The 19,704-nt window shown below is 41.0% G+C and overlaps 2 protein-coding genes across 2 annotated transcripts in view; one reads left to right on the plus strand and one right to left on the minus strand.

Annotated features, from left to right (window-relative positions):
* The window catches only part of sspo (SCO-spondin), a 77,232-nt gene extending 67,019 nt beyond the window's left edge, over nucleotides 1-10,213 (minus strand). Inside the window, exons 1-17 of the mRNA XM_070986093.1 lie at nucleotides 10,161-10,213; nucleotides 9,595-9,804; nucleotides 8,857-8,939; nucleotides 8,410-8,580; nucleotides 7,935-8,158; nucleotides 7,609-7,711; nucleotides 7,052-7,210; nucleotides 6,763-6,848; nucleotides 6,335-6,460; nucleotides 5,433-5,589; nucleotides 4,466-4,718; nucleotides 4,204-4,345; nucleotides 3,966-4,098; nucleotides 3,321-3,493; nucleotides 2,913-3,131; nucleotides 2,642-2,807; nucleotides 2,011-2,263 (exon numbers count right to left, since the gene is read on the minus strand). Coding sequence (XP_070842194.1) covers nucleotides 2,011-2,263; nucleotides 2,642-2,807; nucleotides 2,913-3,131; nucleotides 3,321-3,493; nucleotides 3,966-4,098; nucleotides 4,204-4,345; nucleotides 4,466-4,718; nucleotides 5,433-5,589; nucleotides 6,335-6,460; nucleotides 6,763-6,848; nucleotides 7,052-7,210; nucleotides 7,609-7,711; nucleotides 7,935-8,158; nucleotides 8,410-8,580; nucleotides 8,857-8,939; nucleotides 9,595-9,804; nucleotides 10,161-10,213 — 2,711 coding nt within the window. The remainder of the gene's footprint in view (nucleotides 1-2,010; nucleotides 2,264-2,641; nucleotides 2,808-2,912; nucleotides 3,132-3,320; nucleotides 3,494-3,965; nucleotides 4,099-4,203; nucleotides 4,346-4,465; nucleotides 4,719-5,432; nucleotides 5,590-6,334; nucleotides 6,461-6,762; nucleotides 6,849-7,051; nucleotides 7,211-7,608; nucleotides 7,712-7,934; nucleotides 8,159-8,409; nucleotides 8,581-8,856; nucleotides 8,940-9,594; nucleotides 9,805-10,160) is intronic.
* Nucleotides 10,214-14,543: 4,330 nt separating this feature from the next.
* On the plus strand, nucleotides 14,544-19,251 carry aoc1 (amine oxidase copper containing 1). Its single transcript, XM_070986459.1, has 4 exons — nucleotides 14,544-16,080; nucleotides 16,906-17,194; nucleotides 17,831-17,963; nucleotides 18,982-19,251. Exons 1-4 carry the CDS (start codon nucleotides 14,544-14,546, stop codon nucleotides 19,249-19,251), a joined length of 2,229 nt encoding a protein of 742 aa, XP_070842560.1.
* The last annotated feature ends 453 nt before the right edge of the window (nucleotides 19,252-19,704 follow it).

A 19,704-nucleotide genomic window follows, 5' to 3' on the forward strand; every position in this document is an offset into this window, starting at 1 on the left:
TTCAAAATCTTACTGTTGGTCTACAAAGCATTAAATGGTCTAGGACCAAAATATATTCTAGATTTATTAACTCCATATGCGGTATCCAGACCCCTCAGGTCATCAGGGACAGGTCTATTGTGTGTTCCCAGAATGAGAACCAAACAAAGTGAGGCAGCTTTCAGTTATTATGCTCCTCACCTGTGGAACATTCTCCCTGCACACCTGAGGTCTGCACCGAGTGTCAGCTCATTTAAATCAGGGTTGAAAACATTATTATTTGCTACAGCTTTTACTTAAAGTAAATGTATTTGCTCAATGGTTTTAATCATTAATCATTTAATCATTCTAAATGCTAAATTATTCTCTTTTACTGGCTTCTGTTTTAAATTTTCCTTTAATTGTATTTTATTTTTATTTTTATATTCTTTTCTACTCTCTTTCTTTATTTCTTTCTTTGAAATGTGTGATTTTAATGTATTTTTATGCTTCTGTAAAGCACTTTGAATTGCCTAGTGTATGAATTGTGCTATACAAATAAATTTGCCTTGCCTTGCCTATTGTACAAAAGTGCCCTTAAACATTTCTGCTGGCTCAAGATAGTTAACTATGAATCTGTTTTCACTTACTAGACTCTAAACAGTAGCTGCAAAATATAATGAAGCTACAACATGTGCTGTGAAGTGTGATGAAAATCAGTTCACTGGAATAAACAGCCAAGGGTTGTAGTACATCATATTTTATATCCAAATTTCACTTTTCCTCTGAGCAACTAATCAGGTCAGTGGTCAGTGCAGAGACACATCTCAGCAGCTACAACACAATGAAAATGAGATGCATATAAAGAGAACAATGCACAGACACACACATAAAATCAGAGACACAAATCCATCAGTAGCTTTGTGTGACTACTCTGACTCGGTCGTCAACAGATTATTCAGACCCATGGAGTGATGATCGCTGTGGTTATGTAGCGAAGAGACGCAATGAAATCAACCTATCCTGTATAAAGCAGCAGGAACATAGGGTGATTTCATCAGAGCTCTTGCACCACCAGACACTCACTGGGGATAACATGCTCTAATATACATTTACAGTTTGCAGTTTCAGTCATTCAAAGATGCATTACACTCATTGCAAGGCGGAAAATTCTTCAAGTAGGGGTTTAGCTTAAAGCGACCAAGTGCAGACTTTTTTTTAGTCAGACCACAGCTGGGTCAAACATATCCGAGCCACGCTTTAGAGATTTAACTGTGTTAAAGCTGTCCTCCCTGACATTGGAAAAACTTGTTTACAGTCTCTGATTTTTTATCACAACTGCCGCATGATAAAAGCAGCACACACACAGTCATAAAAGACAAAAGGGCTGTTTTTATGATGTGCTGTAATATTAAAGAATTTAATTGGGGCTGTAAGAGCTTGTACTGAATTAACCTCTTATCATGACATTTCGTCTTGACGAGGTTGATATGTCTGCTGTCCTTGTTGCAAGAATACTGTATCTGTCCAGTGATGTTCATATTTAATCTAAGTGAAATTCTGCCATTAAGAGTCAAAGCAGGCTCTTTGAAGTGAGCTCATCTGAGTAGCATTTGGTAAATTTTCAGTTGTAGTTTGGTTCTACTGGTTTGCTTGTCACCTGTTTACTGTTTTATTTTGAAAGTTCACTCTTCTCATGGGTCCTGCCTTTGTGATTGCTTTGTGATATAATATAACATAATACATCCAATATTGTGCTCTCTTTCTCGCTCTCTCTCAGCTACACAGTCACCTTACCTGTTAATGGATTTTGATTCTTGCTTGCTCGCTGTTGGCTCTGTCTGCCTGTTTGGCATGCTGTACCTGTTTTGAGCCATGCCTGCCTCACCATAAGCTTTGTATCTTTTCTGTGATAAGTCATTTAACTGCACCAGCTCTGTCTCTGAAGTCTGCATTTGAGTCCACTCTCGTGTTGCCCTGCTATCCTGCTTGTGTGACATGATTTGAACAAATTTGTGAACTCCCAGCCTTAAGTTCTTCCCTCATACATACCAGGTATTACAGTTGTTCTGAATAACAACCCCTGGCTTGTACGTCTTGTCTCCTTGCACACAGGGGCACATAGTGATGGGAACACACTGGCCCTGGTGGTCCTGTACGAGTCCTGGTGGGCACTGGCAACCTGGAACACACATCCTAAGACCCATTCCACCACCACCATCATCGCAGTTCCAGCCATCTGAACAGGAACCTCCACAGGCACGACCACATTCCTGGTACACCTGACCCCCCGAACACTGGACCGCTGAGAAGATAGGACAAGAGAAAAGGCTTTGAAATATACAAAATAGCATGATACAGTTTGTAATAATTGCTTTAAAGGTTGAAGCCTAAATGCCTCGAAATTCTTGGAGGGTTTCTCAGATTTTTCCAAAGTAAAATGTTTCCATTGTTGGGCATATGGTTTGCACCCCTCACATGAGAGCATGTACCTGGGCACCAATTCCAAACTTTTTAGCATCAAAGTACTTCTGCCAACATTGCTAAAACAGCTAAACAACACAAACACCTCCATTATCTTTACGCCTCCTTTGCTCCACATATCTGGGAGATCAGTTCACCATTGGCCATCAAATAGGCCAACATCCTGAAACACCACTGAAACAATGGCCTCCCCACTTACGGCAGAAGGTCTGGTTGCGCCAATGGACGACAACGCCCTCCTGAGCGCACTGTCGGGTGTAGGCAGTGAGAATGGTGCAGTGACAGGCCCTCTGTGGAACGCAGCCACAAACCTCTGACAAACACAGACGAAAATATGGCTCCCTCTCCACCACGTCATGACACACCTATGAAATCAGAGACAGAGGTGCAGGTGTGAATTAAAGAGAGGGAGACAGAGATGAACTCCCTCCTGAGATAGCAGCAGAGATAACACACTCCATGCAAGCTACCTGAAAGATGGGGCTGTGTATGACAGAGCACACCGTCTCCGCATACTGCCTCCTCTGGGTGAAGGTGGTGCATGGGTCAGGTGGAGCTCCTCTAGGTATACTACAGTGCTCTGTTGTGAATTTCCCTGCAAAGGATGACACACTGTTCTCCACGTCTCCTTCTGGGGTGGTAAAGTCATCATGCTGGTTCCAGGTCAGCGTTCCACACAGGCCGCGCACCTTGATACAACATTTACACTTTTTAGCTCAAACAGCAGAACAATTCCAGGCACTGGCAGAGGAAATGGATTGCATTGTTTGGATACTCAAAATGCCACAATTGCAAGTTCCATACTTAAAATTTGATTTGAACCACTTTGGGACTAAAAAGGGCACAAGTGAAAGAACCATATGAGGCATGAGGGTCACCTTGTTTGCAAAGCCAGGTTGCAGGGTGATGAAGGCCAAGGGTCCATGTAGATGCCAGAGGAGCTGGGCTCCAAACGCCTGGATGAAGAGAAATGAAGAGGAGGCCCTATGCACAACTAGGTCCCCTGTCACCACAGGTAATGTCTCCCTCTGGCCATTCAGTGTCACTGTGCCTGGAGGTAACAACAATAACTGTAAGCAATCAGAGGGCAGTGAACACATTCAAAATTAAGAATTCTCACAACCATCATTCCTCCAGAACGTAGTAAAAAAAATTAAAAAAGCTTTAATTTTACTTGAGAAAAATGGAACAAGTTGGAAACAAAACTAACACATCTGTATCTTTTGACATTGTTGGTGAGCAAATACAGCAACATTCATCTGGAGTCATGTTTGTGTCCATCGAATGAATGTCATCAGAAGTAGTTTAAGATGAGATAATCCCACAGTGGGGAAATTTGCCTGTGTTACAACAACAAAGGGGATAATGCAATAGTATCAGTTAAAAAGATGTTATGATTAAAACATTTGTGTGAGCTTTAATTTTAGTCATGTTCACTGTCCGCACTGTGTCAAAGTGTGAAATGATAACTCTGTGGTAACAACAGGCATAAGTCTTCAGGTCAGAGTGTTTAACTAACTCACCAGTGTCTGTGATGGTGACTGTGGTACGAAGTGCTGTGACTGACATCTCCCTTAGACAGCCTAGGCCTCCTCCTCCTCCTGCTTTACACTCTCCACAGCGCACGCTCACCACCAGCTTCCTGTCAATGAAGTCCTGAACACACACTCAACATCAGCACAAAGGACAAGTAGCGACACACACAAAACATTTCTCATAGAGTATGTGACTACATGCATGGTTGCATTTTATGCATCTCACCTCCACAGCAGTGAAGGCACAGTCTCCTCCCTGTAGTGAATACCTCTTTTTGTCAAAGGTGGTCACCTGTAGCGCCCCCATCAGGCTGCACTGGGCTGCACACTTCTCCCCAGTGCACTGCCACTGGCCTGCTCTGCACACACTGGGAGATTTGAGAGTGAAAAAGTAGAAAGAAAAATAGAGAATTAGGAAGAGAAAAATGGGAATGGGTGAATATGGAGGGAAAAGAGAGCACACACAAACACACACAGTTTCTCCATACCAGGTGTTACATCTCTGCTGTATCCTGTCCCCTGATTGGTAGGTGCGTCTGCGATGGAAACAAGGACAATTATCTCTTTTTAGGCAGAGCCCCTGGTGAAGGTAGAGGTCCGGCGGACACTCACAGCCCCCCACACACTCCTCCCTACACTGTCCCATAGCTGCAGCAAGCCCAGGGGGCTGAGGAGATGCGCAGCTGGGGGGACAGGAGGACACACAGTCTGAAAACACCTGACCTCTAGGACAGACACGACCTGGACAGACAGAGAAATGAAGAGGAAACAGAGTTAAGGGACCAAACTCGTGCTTTTGCATGTTTTAGCATCATGTGTACTTTACACTGCGGTTGACAGACAGTTAAAGAAAACTTATGTTCACTTCATATTAGCACGATTGCCAGAGTCTACCCAGTGAACATCTCATTTCCTTTGGGTTTTTTTAATGGATGCTTTAAAAACCTTCCTATGAGTGTTTTAGTGCCTATGGGAAACTATAATCTCAGTACTAGGATTCTGAAAGTGGGACAAGATCAAATTCTGATTTTCCTTATTTGACGTATGTGAGTTGTTTTTTTTTATCGTTTATCTTCTAGGTTTGACTTGATTTTACAATCAGAATTTCCATCAACAACAAGGAACAGTTTTCAAAGCAGCCCCTGCTCTCAACTACATTATCAGGCATTGATAATTTAACTTGACTGTAGGTGCCAGCAAAGTAATGTACTTTATATTAGGCTAAATTACAGTCCTTGACAGCAAGATTATGGAGGCTAATTTTTGCAATAAGAGAAGACAGTTTCTGTTCTCTACTTTAGTTTCTGTTACACCACATTTCAGCATCATCCTGCAGGCTTGTTTCTGAGGGAGGGACAGAAATGCCATGTGTCTAATTGAAAATCACAGCATCACAGGTCAGAAATGCTTCGCTCACTTAGTCAACAGGACACAAAAATTGTTATATTTTGTTACCACATAGAGCAGCTGTCCTCCACATTATAATGACATGTTGCTGGGCACACTCTCGGGCATAGCTAGCCAGGGTGTCACACACAGCCAAATCCCTCTCTTTGGGTGGCAGGCTACAATACAGGTAGAGACAGGCGTCTACGTATGCTGCTGGGTCCAACTGAAAGACACAAAGACACCTACTTGTCACTTCTGGGTTAGGTAACAGTAAACCTGCATCAAAAAACCTGCAAGAATTTTGCTAGAACCATTAGGATCTTCAAAGTCAGAACTATACAAAACCAGCGCATGGTGGCTTTAATCAACAGAGATGCACAATGTTCATTATGCAGGCTTGCTGCGAGGCAGTGTATGCATAAACATTTGTATGCAAAGAGAAACAAAACAGGCTCAGGTAATAACAAAAAGCATTGCAAAATGAATGAACAGCATCAAACATTCATTTATTCACTACAATATGTTATCGTATAGAGAAGTAGCAAATCTTAATTCGTCAATCATTATCCAGAATTTTATTCCACTCATTTATTCATTTCAGGCATAGAAAAGATGCTGGAAAGATTTCAAAATAATTTTCAGGCAATGCTCAATATAGGTTGAACTAAAACTAGTAATTGATTCTGCCACTGACACTAAGCTTTCACTTTTTTCACCTGTTTTCCATGTAGTTCTTACAACCCAGGACTCTTTAAGGCTGTCCTGTTGCTCACATCAACCTGAACCATTTGTTGGAATTGCTCTAGCAACTGATACCTGGTAAATAATTTACTGTAAGGAGCAATTTAATTTACAGCTCATCAGAGACTTGCCCTATAAATTATACTACAACACCTCTTTATATCCTCCAAAAGCAAAGTTAGCAAACATTGGTAATACTTTGTGATTTGAAATCAGGGGTGTCTGACCCGGAGGTGGCAGTGTTTGAAAGGGTTTTCCAGCAGTTGGTGACACACTGACTCTGCCTGCTGCCGTAGAGCATTGTCTCCTGAGAGATCACAGCTGTGACCGAGCTCAGCTGCATCGCTGCAGTCCTGAGGGAAGCATGGAACATGGAGACATTCAATTACAGAGAGTGCAGCTCATAAATGCACTTTGGCATTTATTTCAAATACAGTAGAAGTATCACAGAACTCTGAATTCACACCAAAAAGTGGCTTAAACTATGAATCTCCTATAATCAAATGGGTTGTTGCCTTTTTCTCTTTACTGGCAGGTGACTTTTTAGATCTTATTAGAAGCATCAAAATGATGTGGTTGCCTTTATTGTGTATTCAGAGAGCACAGATAGCAAAAAAAAAAGTGAAATACTCATTTAATATATTTAGTCCAGTACTTCATTCTGTTGGTCAGGAACTTTCCATGAGTTGCCAAAGCTGGCAGCATACTGGGACAAAGTTCCCACCATTGTGGTGAAATCATCTGTGGCACCAAGACACAAGTAAGTTACTGACGCATAACAAAGATGTGTAAACATTTAAATGTTAAAGAGTGAACTGAGTTATATCAAGAGAAAATGAAGAACAAATAACGCTGGGTCATACACAGTGGAAAAAAAAGAAGTTGGTGAATACGTGTGTCTGTATGTACAGTATGTATTTATGCATCTATTGCATTTTCCTCACCATCAGCGTTATTGTTGTAGACCCCGCAGAGCCCCCTGGTGGTTGCCAGGTGCTCGGTGGTGACTGTCAGGTAGACAGTGTTGGCCAGGTCAAACTTCAGTCTTACTCCCAGGCCGCTCTCCACAAACACAAAGTCCCCGAGCCAATGAACACTCACTCCTGCAAGAAGCAAAGAAAAACACGTTTTTTTTTTCTGCTGTAGGGTTCGACTTTGCTGCTCAATATTATTGATCAACAACATTTCATTTTAGAAGGTTGGTGAATGGTATTTCTAGTCGAGGCAAAGAAAGATATCATTCAGTATAAATATCCACTGATCCATTCACTGTGCTCTTGAATAAATGAAGATTTTTTTGTTTTATTTGTTATCTGTAAGATATTTAGAAGATGAGATTTATAAGAAGATTCAGTATTTATTGCTCAATAGATGCAACACACAGACCTGGACCTACTGGCCAACCTTCCTTTAAGATGTGTCGAAACAGTATTATCACATTGCCCGGTTAACAATACGAGACAAGAAATGGAACTAAGACAGACAGCTGAAAATGGTTTACCATTTTGGAAGCGTGGCTCTCCGTTTGGAACAGGGAGATTGTTCAGTGTTAAGTTCCTGTGATAAATTGAAACCAAATCTAGACCCAGCATCAACCTCAGAGCCTGAAAACAGAGAGCCACAGATGCATGAACATGTATGTACCACATAAAGAAGTTAAAAGCAGACATATCAATCACTGCTGAGCAAAGCTTCACAATTACCATTACCATTAACTACTGTTACATTATGGCTATGGCTAGAAAAACCTTGCAAAGTACCAGAATATTCCACCAATAATACCACTTCATCAAATCCATCAGTGGGGGAATCAGCCATATTTCACACCTTACTGCAGTGTCCTGTCCCATCACAGACTGTACTGATGTAAACTGCCCAGGTGCCATCAGTAGATGAGGCCAGCAGGTAAGTGCAGCTGCCCTGGAAGTGGAAGTGCTTCCTGTCGAAAGTGCGGTAGTGGGCTCCACCCCAGGACATGCAGGTGGCTGAGCTCTGAGGCACCCTGACGCTACCCAGCAGACCACCACGCACCAGAGGGGAGGACTGGGAGTCTGCAGAGGAGGGAGAAAGGAAGGAGAGGTAGTATGTATGATTCATCTCTCATGTGCTGACATATGAAATCTATGCAGTTAGCAGCTGCAGTGCATTTTATAAAACATTTGTAAACGAAAGATATAGACTGCTTTTGAGAAAGTTGTCTGTAGAAATCCCAAATTACTGCTTGTACAACATCCAAAACTGGTATGTAGGTCCACTATCTGCATGTGCATATGTGTGCATATGTGCGTGCATGTTCTCTGACCAGGAAGGAGAGTGTAGGTGCAAGACAAGCAGGTCTGGTCAGAGGCATTCTTCCAACTCAGCCCCCACAGGCTGCTGCAGCACTGCTCCATCGGCATCAAAGAGGAGTTATGAACTCCAGGGAACTCCTCACAGCTCCACGTAGAGTAGCACTGGCCTCGCATACCCACACCTGTGAGGAAGAGGACAGAGAGATAATGTTAAAAAAGAATGAAGGAAGGAAATGGAGCAGAAAAGGGTTAGAGTGACTCTGATTCTGACTGTGAAAATGTAAAAATGAGAGAAGAAAATGGGGCATGCCACACACTACACAAAGGTTTATATTGTTTTGTTTTTTTGTTTTACTGATTGGTAGACAATAGCATTGTGTTAGTTACAGTATTTTGACACATGTAAAATAAGGACGAATAATGCACACGGTGCATGGAACTGATGTCCTCGTCCTCACCCTCAGAGCAGCGCGGTCCGCTCCAGCCTTCACAGCATGCCCTCACTGTCTTGTTCACCATCTGGCTCTCCATCTCTGGGGGTCTAAGATCAATAGACACATCATAGTGTGAAAAGTCAATATAGTGACAATACTGTGTGTATTCACCATTGGCCACAGGAGAACTAAGGGTATTTCCTTTACATTCTCATCCTTTTGGGTACAGGTACAACTCAATACTGCTGCACCTTCAAAAGCACAATGCAGAGGCCAGGTGACCAAACGTATCGTTAAAGAATACATGTCGCATAAGGCATCGCTTTCAGAAATGTCTTACTTTGATAAATTCTGTAACTCCTGCATGACAATTTTTGTCAATTTATTTCATCAGCAGGTTGTAACATGCACATATATTTCTACTATCCCCCTTGATCATACCCACCTCCACACAGGTGCCCTTATCAACCAACAGGGGTCACTGTCAGAGTGACAAAGACACGATCCCTCACCACATTCCCACCACAATGCATTAATGGAAATGTGTTCTGTGCGAACATTTCAAGGTGGCTTTTTCATTTGATCAACACTGGCAATACTGCTGTAATGATTTTAAACTTAAGAAAAACCCTTAAAAAGAACTGAGAACAAGTGTTTGTCCCTTCTCCCTCTGAGCCACCGAATTGTTCACCAGAAACTCCTGAAACCTTACAGAATACAAGACAGGCCAACAGACTGACAATTGCTCAACTTTTCACTTACTTGTACAAGAAACAGGATGCTCTGGGACCCTGTTGTTTGTAGTATAATGCGATGCCATCATCACCCCCGTGCTTGATGCGCATCCTGTCCACATCTAGCCTCCAGCCCTGGGTGTTATACTGATACACCTCAGAACAGCTCACTTCAAACTGCAGACGTGGGGACAGAACTCGCTCCACTCTTTCCTCCACTGTGTGTTCACACCAGTGTCTGAAGCACAATGCATAGATTTAATTTCATATTTTAATTTCATATAATATATAATGTAAAATTCATTAAATATAAACTCTGATGTAAGTTTAAACATCGACGGTAGCAAGCATTTCTAATTCAACCAAGGTGGTCAGTGGGTTAGTCAAATCAATATGCACTTGTGTTTGGAGAAACATTATTTTCACATGAATTTACTGTGGTTTAACCAGAGTTATTGTGCTGTTTCAATGGTGTGGTCTGTGGACTGTTGTAACATTTCATTCTCTCTTTCCCACCTTCCTCATCCCCGCACTTATGTATAGTGTCTACAAAATGTGCTTAATGCTGTTTTGACTGGGCTGAATCACACTCACCCAAAACCCATCACTGTCTGCAGTCCAAACAGAGTCAGTAGCAGTGTCTCCATGGTCCTCCCTCAATGTTTGTGCTTAAAATTCCTATAAAAAACTTTGCTTTCAATTCTTTTTATATTCAGAATTTCCTAAACATCATAATATTAGTTTTAAATTCTAAACACTGCCTTGAAGATTGAAGAATAGAAAGCATTTTTTTTTTTGGCAGCGAAACAAATTCTTCCTCATATTTAATAATAAAAGCAAGGCAGGTTTACAGCCTGATGACAATTAACAAAAGGTACACTTACCTTTCAAATGCTTTTGGGAACTCTTAATAAGTCCTTGGCTTGTTTATCAATATTTATGTTTTTGAAGGTTCAGTGTCCTTTCTTTGGTCACTATTTTTATACATAAATGATACAGTCCTCAGTGAAGTGATACTTTGCCTTACAGGGGGAGCAGAGCCCCAGATGTAGGCTTTTAAATGCAGGGGGTGACTCACAGGATGTACAGTAGCATCTGAGCCTGCTGCCATTGGATATTAGTGGTAAAGTCACAGCTGGGAGGGCAGCCATTGGTGTCTGGACCTGTGACGGACACATCCTCTGACCTCGCCCCGTCAAACATTGCAGGACGCGGTAGGTGATGGCGGGGGTGGTGTAGCCTCAGCCACAGAATAAAGAGATGTTTGTCAGAGCCTAATCCTGTAAAGAGAGTCGTTTCGGGAAGGATGATGGGGCATTTATTCAATGAAGCATGTCAACAGACATGGGGACTGAAGGCTTTGAGACTCACCAATATCCCAAGTCTGACCTCATGACCCTGGAGTGAGGAGGCTCAAACACAGCTGTCACCACAGAACACCTTAGCCCAGAGGAGAGGAAGAAGATGCTACTGATGTCATAAGGGTTTGTTTTAATGTTATAACAAAACATGTGTCATAATGACTTTTCCTCCACGGATCCAGCAGCAATGAGCTGAGTGACTGTGTTAGTTCATTGCTTCATCATCATTTTTGGGAAGAAGGGTGAGTGTGGATACAGAACCAGAGGGTGTTTATTGGAATTTATGTTAACCTCACATTCAGACAACAAGAAACAAGATTTAGAGTCAACAGCCATGGCACTGAACTCAGTGCTAATGCAAATGTCAGCATGCTAACACAGTCACAATAACGTGCAGTGCTTATTATTTAACAGGTGTAAGTGGTTAATGCGTGTGTCAATCCATCTAGTAAATATTGAGCTATTTCAGTGGAAAAGTTAAGTTTCTACTCTACTTTTGCCCTAAGACAAAAAGTCAGGGAATTACCATGGTCAGTGGGAGTCATCCTCTGGGGACTGTACAAAATTTCATGGCAATCCATCCAATAGCCCTTCAGATACTTGGACTGAAGTGGTACATGCCATCCTTAGCCATGGCTAAAAACACACTGAAATCCTTTTCCATCCAAATGTGTATGCAAATTTGCTATCTGCACTGTAATTGTAGTAAGAAGATAAATCAAACAAACACAGACATCTGTACAAGAACTTATCTAAATTTCAGACAGAGGCCATTAGTCGCAAGCCCAGTGAAAAACATGCAAATGATGGAATAAACAATATAAGGCTGAAGTATGGCAAATAAATAATGAAAATAGACTGTACTGCAGATTGCTTTAAACTACACACTGGACACTTTATGCTTGGACCTTTGTGAAAAACCCTGAAACCCTAGCTATGGCCCTGACACCAATACCTAACAAATGACATATGACTGACAGCAAGCTAGAGAAACAGCAACGATCTTTATTCAAACTGATTTGCCCACAGTGTACATATAATAGCACAGCAGGACTAGCATGCAGTGTCAGGGTGAAATGCAGAAAAAGACTTAGACAAAGAAGTACTTACATTCAACAACTTTATCTACATGAAGACTGCTATCAACACCAAGCTGAGTTGCGTGAGAGAGAAAAAAAAAAAACTCTTTTAGTGATAAGACTTAAATTTTATTTTTCACAATACTCAATATAACAATAAAATGTAATGCATAAATGCAGACGGAATGACTCAGAAATAAGAAAAAGTTTTAGAACAAAGCAAAAGGAGATTATTTTAATAAGTAGTTCAATTCAGTTGTTCAAATATTTCTGAAATTTCATCTCAGTTTATAAACCTTTAATATTGACTTAGATTTGTGGCTTTCACTTGTTTCATACAGTGATCACTTAAAGTAAAGAAAAGAACAAAATTGTCTCAATAAATGTCCCAATAAATCCCAAAACAATCCCCTTCCTCGCTAAAGATGGAGCAGGAAGACTTCTATCTGAACCCCATATGCGCAATCCAACTACCTGTTAAATAAAACTTTATTCGAATATAAATTGGAAACAAATCAAATCTAATTTTAATCTTAAACCCTTTAATCTTCTATCCCTAGTAGTACCCATTCCCAAGAACCCCACCTTTGCTCCGAGGGTCTGGATAGAATATTCTCTATGTGGGGTGGAATAGGTGTCCGTTGTACGGAATATGTAGAATTTATATAGAACGTGTCTTTTCTTCCTTCACAGAGCTACAAAGGAACTACAGAGTGGAGAACAATAACTTCCGTTATCAACAAGTCAGGTGTTCACATACAGAAACAGATAAAAGTTTCTAGACTGAGGAACAATCAACAAATCAAAGATGATATTCAAGCAAATGAAAGTCATTATTCCACATATACAATACCCTATTATCAATAAGTCCAAGATGGAAGAGGAACTTGGTGAACCAATTCCAGAGAAAACTAGTTAACTAGTTAATTGTTTGCATGCATAGCAGCATACTGACTCTTTATTAGTCATTATTAAGCACTTACTAAATAATTATTCTACATGCAACTGCTTGGCCATAAACAGCTCCAGTTGCTAATGTTAAAGACCACAAACCAAGCCACAAATCCTGGTGTAGTCATGGACTCAGAGCTACATTTTAAACCCCCAAAATAGACACTGACAAAATCAGCCTTCTCTGGCCTTAGGTATATGTATAGAATTAAAAGAGCTGTGTCTGTGCTGTCCTTTCATTTAAAAACAGGTTGCCTTTACTCAGCTGCGGTGGTGGTGTCTCAACAGGTCTCTCTAAAAAGTCAGATGGCTGCAGCTGATTCAGAATGCTGCTGTTAGAGTTCTCACTAAGACCAGGTGAGCAGGTTTAGAAGTGACTTCAAAATACTACCGTTGACTTATAAAGTCCTGAGAGGTCTAAGGCCAAAATACAATAATAATATAATATAATGCAGTTCTGCTATACTATTCCCAGAGTCAGTTGTAAACATGGGGAGGCAGCATTCAGTTTTTATGCACCACATATCTGGAACAAACTGCCAGGGTTAGGGTTGCCTGCACCAACTCTCAGTTCATATCTTGCATTGAACTGTAGCTACACCGTGATTATGTTCTCTGTCTTATTATATTTTAGCTTTATTTTACTCTTTTTAAATGATATGCATGTCTTTTTATATTGTCGTTTTATGTTGGTTTTATTTCTTATGCAAAGCACCTCGAATTGCACTCACTTGAAAAGTGCAACACAAGTACATTTTCCTTGCCTCCTGCAGGGTTATCTAAAAACAGCACCTGTTATTTCATCATATTTACAACTCACTGTTGGCCAATCAGCCTCTGTCACAGCAGGTTAAATATAAGCAGCAGTCTGCTGATCCTTGTTTCCATAAGAGTTTTCTTCAATTACTGAAGCAGGAGAACAACTACAGGTCAAGTACTTTGTCTGTTTCTTTGTTCCTGATACACAGCCTAAAGTGTTTCTCAAGGAAGCATGGGACTTTTCCAAGGTTAGTGCATTATGTATCATAACATTATTACATAAATGTTATTATATACGCATGTTAGAAAATCGAATTAAGTTGAACTTGATCATTTTTTAACTGACATATGAGTCCAGTTTACCTTGGCCGTGTGCAGCACAAACACAAAACAAAGGCAATGTATACTGTGAGTGCCTCACAGCAGAAGCTTATATGTACCGTTTGTGTTCCTGTGGAGGAAGAGAGGAGAGACTAATGTAACAGAAGCAAGTGAGTAAAGGGAACCAGGAAGAATTGCTCATCAAGCTGTGAAGAGAAGAACAGGAAGGTGAGACAAAAGGTGAGACTTGTTGATTTGGTTTATAAGAGAGTAATTCTAAGAAACAGGTTGTAAAATATTTTGGATAAAAAAGTCTGAATGAAATTTGTAGAAAGAGAGCTCTTCTTTCTAAAACTCCCTTAATCAAATTGCTAAATTACAAGATGTCTAAGATTTTTGTTATTCTCAAGAAAAAAAATTACAAAATGCATTCTCTGAACATATCCAGTTTCTTCTTCTTCATTAACTAAATTCATGCTTGATCTTTTTTCCATGTTACTACAGCCATGAAGCTTCTCTGTCTGCTGCAGCTGCTCTGCTTGGCTGGTTGCAGTGCTTCTAGATCAAGAGAGTGGGCTCATCATGGTGCCCCCATGTTTGCCGACCTCACAGTGCGTGAGATGAAAGCCGTCCGGGCCTACCTGCATGGTATTCCAGAGATGGGGCTCACTGATGCTCGTAGTAAGACTATGAAGAAGAACAGCATCCTTCTGATAGAACTCCATTTGCCAAGGAAGCATGAAGCCTTGAGAGCTCTGGACCGTGGACAGGCCAAACCCCCACGTGAAGCCTGTGTGATCGTCCAGTTCGGAAAGCAGACCAAGCCCAACATCACTGAGTACATTGTGAGTCCTCTGCCATCCCCAAAGTCCCACAGAGTCAAGACATTCAAGGGGGATAGGCCTATCCAGTTTGAATCAAGGCCTATTACTGCTGTAGAGTACTCCCATATTAATGACATGCTCGACAAGATCACAACTAAAGTTCACAAGCTCCTGTTTGAGACCACAGGAGGGTTTTCCTTCACTAACTGCACTGACCGCTGCCTGACATTCTCAGACATAGCCCCCCGTGGGGAGGGTCCAGGTGAGAGGAGGACCTGGTTCATGTTGCAGAAGTTTGTGGAAGGTTTTTTCCTCCACCCAATTGGGTTTGAGATATTGATCAACCACCGGGACCTGGATCCAGAGAAGTGGACTGTGGAGAAGATCTGGTACAACAGCATGTACTTCGACAGTGTTGAGGAACTGGTAGAAAAATATGAATCAGGAGGAGTGGAGAAGGTCAAACTGCCGGATCATGATGACAACGACTTCTTCTCCTCTTATATCCCCCGTGGTCAGAGCAACACCCCCACTAATATCCATGGGCCAAAGCTTGTGGAACCCCAGGGACATCGCTATCATCTTGATCGCAATTTTGTCGAATATGCTGGATGGTCCTTTGCCTATCGAGTCCGCTCATCAGCTGGTCTTCAAGTCTTTGACCTCCGCTTCAATGGAGAAAGGATTGCCTATGAGATCAGCCTCCAAGAAGCTATTGCTTTCTATGCAGGTGATACTCCTGCGGCCATGCAAACAAAGTATATTGATGCAGGCTGGGCAATGGGCACCTCAAACTTTGAGCTGGCATCTGGAATCGACTGTCCAGAAATTGCCACCTTTGTTGACCTCTACCACTACTTTGATACAGACAAACCTGTGCGCTACAAAAACGCACTCTGTATTTTTGAGATGACCACTGCTATCCCTCTGAGAAGACATTTCGACTCTGACTATCAGGGGGGATACAACTTCTATGGAGGGTTGGAAAACACTGTGCTGGTGTTGCGGACGACATCAACAGTTTACAACTATGATTACATCTGGGACTTCCTCTTCTACCAGAATGGGGTGGTGGAGGTGAAGGTCAGTGCTACTGGATACATCCATGCTACTTTCTTTACACCTAATGGACTTCACTATGGTACCAAGGTGTACAACTATGTGCTGGGTAACCTGCACACACACCTCATCCATTATAAAGTGGACCTGGATATTGCTGGTGAGTTTTATGGTACAATCACCCAGTTTGAGGTTTTAAAGCAGTAACTCTTTATTTACCACTGACTTCCTTCTTTGACAAGATCAGTGGAAACCCCACTATCCAATAAATTATGGTCATTTTTGATGATTCTGCAACTTATGATTTATCTAGCAAGGTGCAAAGTAAGGGTATAATGGGTCAGACTCTCATGTGAGAGGCCGGAGTTGATATCCTGTCAATTATCTTTTTTATTAAATATAATCCAACGTTTAGCAGAATCTTATATATCTACCACTGTGGTCTTTAAAGAAAAGTGATGACTTATCATTTTCTTTACACCAATCCTAATATATTTTGTTTATATTGTGTACTTTGAAGGCAAGGACAGAAAAGGCAAAGCAATGCAAATGTATTTGTATAGCACCTTTCTACAACAAAGAAATTCAAAGTGCTTTGAATTGAATCTGAAGGTGTGAGAGCAGTGAAACGAGAGAAAAGAGAGGGCACAAAGAACTCTTTTATTGATGCCTGTCCAGATAAAATCTGGACTTTTCCCTGTCATAAAGGAAACAGACTTGGCCTATCAATTTTGTGCAACTGTTCTGTTGAAATGTGTGATCAAGGCTATATGTGATGTTGGCTATGTGCCATGCATGAGTGAATAACTTAATCTTGTACAACCTGTCTGTCACGTCTACCACCTATAAAGTACATTAAACCTAACTATAGTGAAAAAACTGCAACGGAGATGACTGATACAAAAGTGAATGAATGTCTAGTGTCTCAGCAGACTGCTTATGCCTTGACATCTGACTTTTCCTCTTTGCTGACATTGTGACACAGGTCGAGAGAACAGCTTTGAGACGATGGATCTGAAATTAGTCAACTTCACAAATCCCTGGAGCCCGAAGAATTTCGTTGTCCAGTCCAAAATACACAGGACAGAGCACAAGAACGAGCGATCTGCTGCTTTCCGCTTTGGCAAAAAATTCCCCCGCTATGTCCACTTTAACAACCCCAATGAGAAAAATAAATGGGGGCACCAGAAGAGTTACCGTATTCAGTTTAACTCACATGCCCACAGTGTCCTTCCAAGAGGCTGGAGAGAGGAAAATGGCATCAGTTGGTCAAGGTTAAAAAACTTTTCCTCATATGTTGTGAGAAAAAACGTGTTGTAGGTATAACTTGGGTAAAATATTTAAACGCAAGATGCCATTTTTTTTTTATGGGAGCCACCATAACAGATGTCCTGGTGATTATCTGTATAAAAATGTTGTCATATATTGTACCTATGGATACATTAGGATCCTTTTTTTTTTTTAATTTAAGTGGATTTTAAGAAAGTTTGGACACAACATACAAAGTTTGCAATGATTAACCCAATGAAGGATCAGTGGGGTTAAGGAGGTTAATCTCTGGACTGAGATTCTGGTTAGAAATAAAATCAATGTAGAGTTATGGTTTGGGAGTAAACAGAGGCACAGCAAACACTTTGTAGAGTATTGTCTTTTTCACGTAATAGTGAACGACTAGTGTTGGGCTATCCAAGTAAAGTGCACTTGATTCATGAAATCTGCTGTGTTCCTTAACACCCAAAGGGAGATAACTATGTCAAATGGTTGAATAACATCTTTTTGACTGAGCACAACAGTGATGGATAGAATTAAAACAACAAAGGCCTACTTTTTAAATAACTAATTGACAGATTGAGAAGTCTGAATGAATCATTGTGCAGTCAGAGTTAGAATGAAAAACTGTGTCTCTGCAGGTATCCTCTGGCTGTGACTCGTCATAAAGATAGTGAAGCCACCAGCAGCAGCATTTACGCCCAGAATGACCCCTGGAAACCTGTTGTGTCATTTGAGGACTACATCCGCAATGATGAAGACATAGTCAACCAGGTACAGTCAAGAATATCAGACTAGACTCATTATTTTGCATTCCCTTAAACCTAAAAGCCATTCCACTGAAAAATCCAACACATCCCATTTCAAACTCTTAAATAAAATTATCTAAATCGATGATTTTTTGAAGCCTTGCACCCTTATGTTAATGAACACTGGCAGAAAGTACTTGTGAATTAGAGAGGAAAAATGTATCCAAACACTTAGTGGTTCGCGCGGTAACTTCCTATGATCATCACCAGCAGTAACACTTCAAGCATTTTTGTTACATGGATTTTGATATTTGACAGGTGTGTGGTGGCTAAAGCAAAATTATCTGCAAGTCCATTTTTAACTGGTGCAAGAAGTCACAGTTCACAAATGAACAGCATTCTTTGTGAGGTTTCAAGTGGATTCTTAGAAATGTGGTTTACATTCCAGCGTGAGAGTGTTTGTCTGAGAAGTTACGTCAGTGGTTTTAGTTCGCTGTTCCTAAAATAATCTGTTAGTTCTGGTCACTCACCATCACGGAAACTCACAAATGCTGACATTTCCATCTGCTTGCACTTTTGTAGTGAAAATAAACACCTGGAGAAGAAAATACTGCCTTTTAAAGATCTTTCATTAATACAAAATATCTGAGTTTGTCTCTGCAGACTACAAAATTGAATATCACAAAGTACATAATGGCTCATATAGTAATGCAACACCCTCTGTTACCCTCCCAGATACTCCCCTCTCTGGCCTAATTATTACACAACAAGATACATCTGAATGATGTTTTTGCCAACTTCCAAATAGTTTCAGTTTTCTATTCAAACTTTCCGGCAGAATCATAGAGAGGTCACAAATTATCTGGGTTACATCACGACACGAAACAGTTGGATAATGGAAATGTTTTCATAGTAATTATGAAATTCTATTTGAAACCCTTAATAAAACACGAGTAATACTTTTTTCCACTACACTTTCAAGTAGATAAAACTGACCTGTTATGTGTTCTATTCTAAAGATTCTAATGCTCTCCTTTGTGCAGGACCTGGTGGCCTGGGTGACAGTGGGCTTCCTGCATGTGCCTCACTCAGAAGACATCCCCAACACGGCAACACCAGGCAACGCAGTGGGCTTCTTCCTCCGACCCTTCAACTTCTTTGATGAAGACCCATCATTGGCATCCAGAAGCACCGTCATCATCCGGCCAGCCAAGGATGGCAAGCTCAAGGTCCAGAGATGGACACCTGAAGTCGTCGGTCACTGTGTGACAGACAAGCCATTCCTTTACAATGGCACTTATGCAGGAGTCTAGAGGTGTTTTTCATGGTTTCCCAAAAAGTTTTTTCACACATATAGAATTTTTACTCAAACAGCCAGTGTGTAGGATTTAGTGGCATCTAGTGGTAAGGTTGCAGATTGCAAAACAGCTGAACCCCTCCCTTTCCAAGTATGTAGATGGCCTTCAGGTAATGTTAAAAAAAAAGAAAAAAGCAAAGGGCTCTTTGTAGAGCCAGTGTTTGGTTTATCTGTTCTGGGTTACTGCAGAAACATGGCACTGCAACATGGCAGACTCGGCAGGAGAGGACCTATTTGCAACTAATTTCAAGCCTCATTTAAAGCTAGCAAAACTAATAAATTTCAAGTGGTTGTACATTGCTGAAAGCACATAATTTCTGCCAATAGATCCCACTGAATTCCTAAAGCACAATGGGGACCTCAGATTAAAACCATTTGATTACAAGTACATATAGTCACATTTATTTTC

Source organism: Chaetodon trifascialis, chromosome 18 (assembly GCF_039877785.1).
Source record: "Chaetodon trifascialis isolate fChaTrf1 chromosome 18, fChaTrf1.hap1, whole genome shotgun sequence".
Classification (NCBI taxonomy): Eukaryota; Metazoa; Chordata; class Actinopteri; order Chaetodontiformes; family Chaetodontidae; genus Chaetodon; species Chaetodon trifascialis.

Excerpts from the sequence above, each read along its gene's own strand:
- aoc1 (XM_070986459.1), top strand. The coding sequence starts at position 14,544 with ATGAAGCTTCTCTGTCTGCTGCAGCTGCTCTGCTTGGCTGGTTGCAGT. Across the intron at positions 16,081-16,905 it reads AGTGGACCTGGATATTGCTG|GTCGAGAGAACAGCTTTGAG; the intron begins GTGAGTTTTATG and ends ATTGTGACACAG. Across the intron at positions 17,195-17,830 it reads AATGGCATCAGTTGGTCAAG|GTATCCTCTGGCTGTGACTC; the intron begins GTTAAAAAACTT and ends GTGTCTCTGCAG.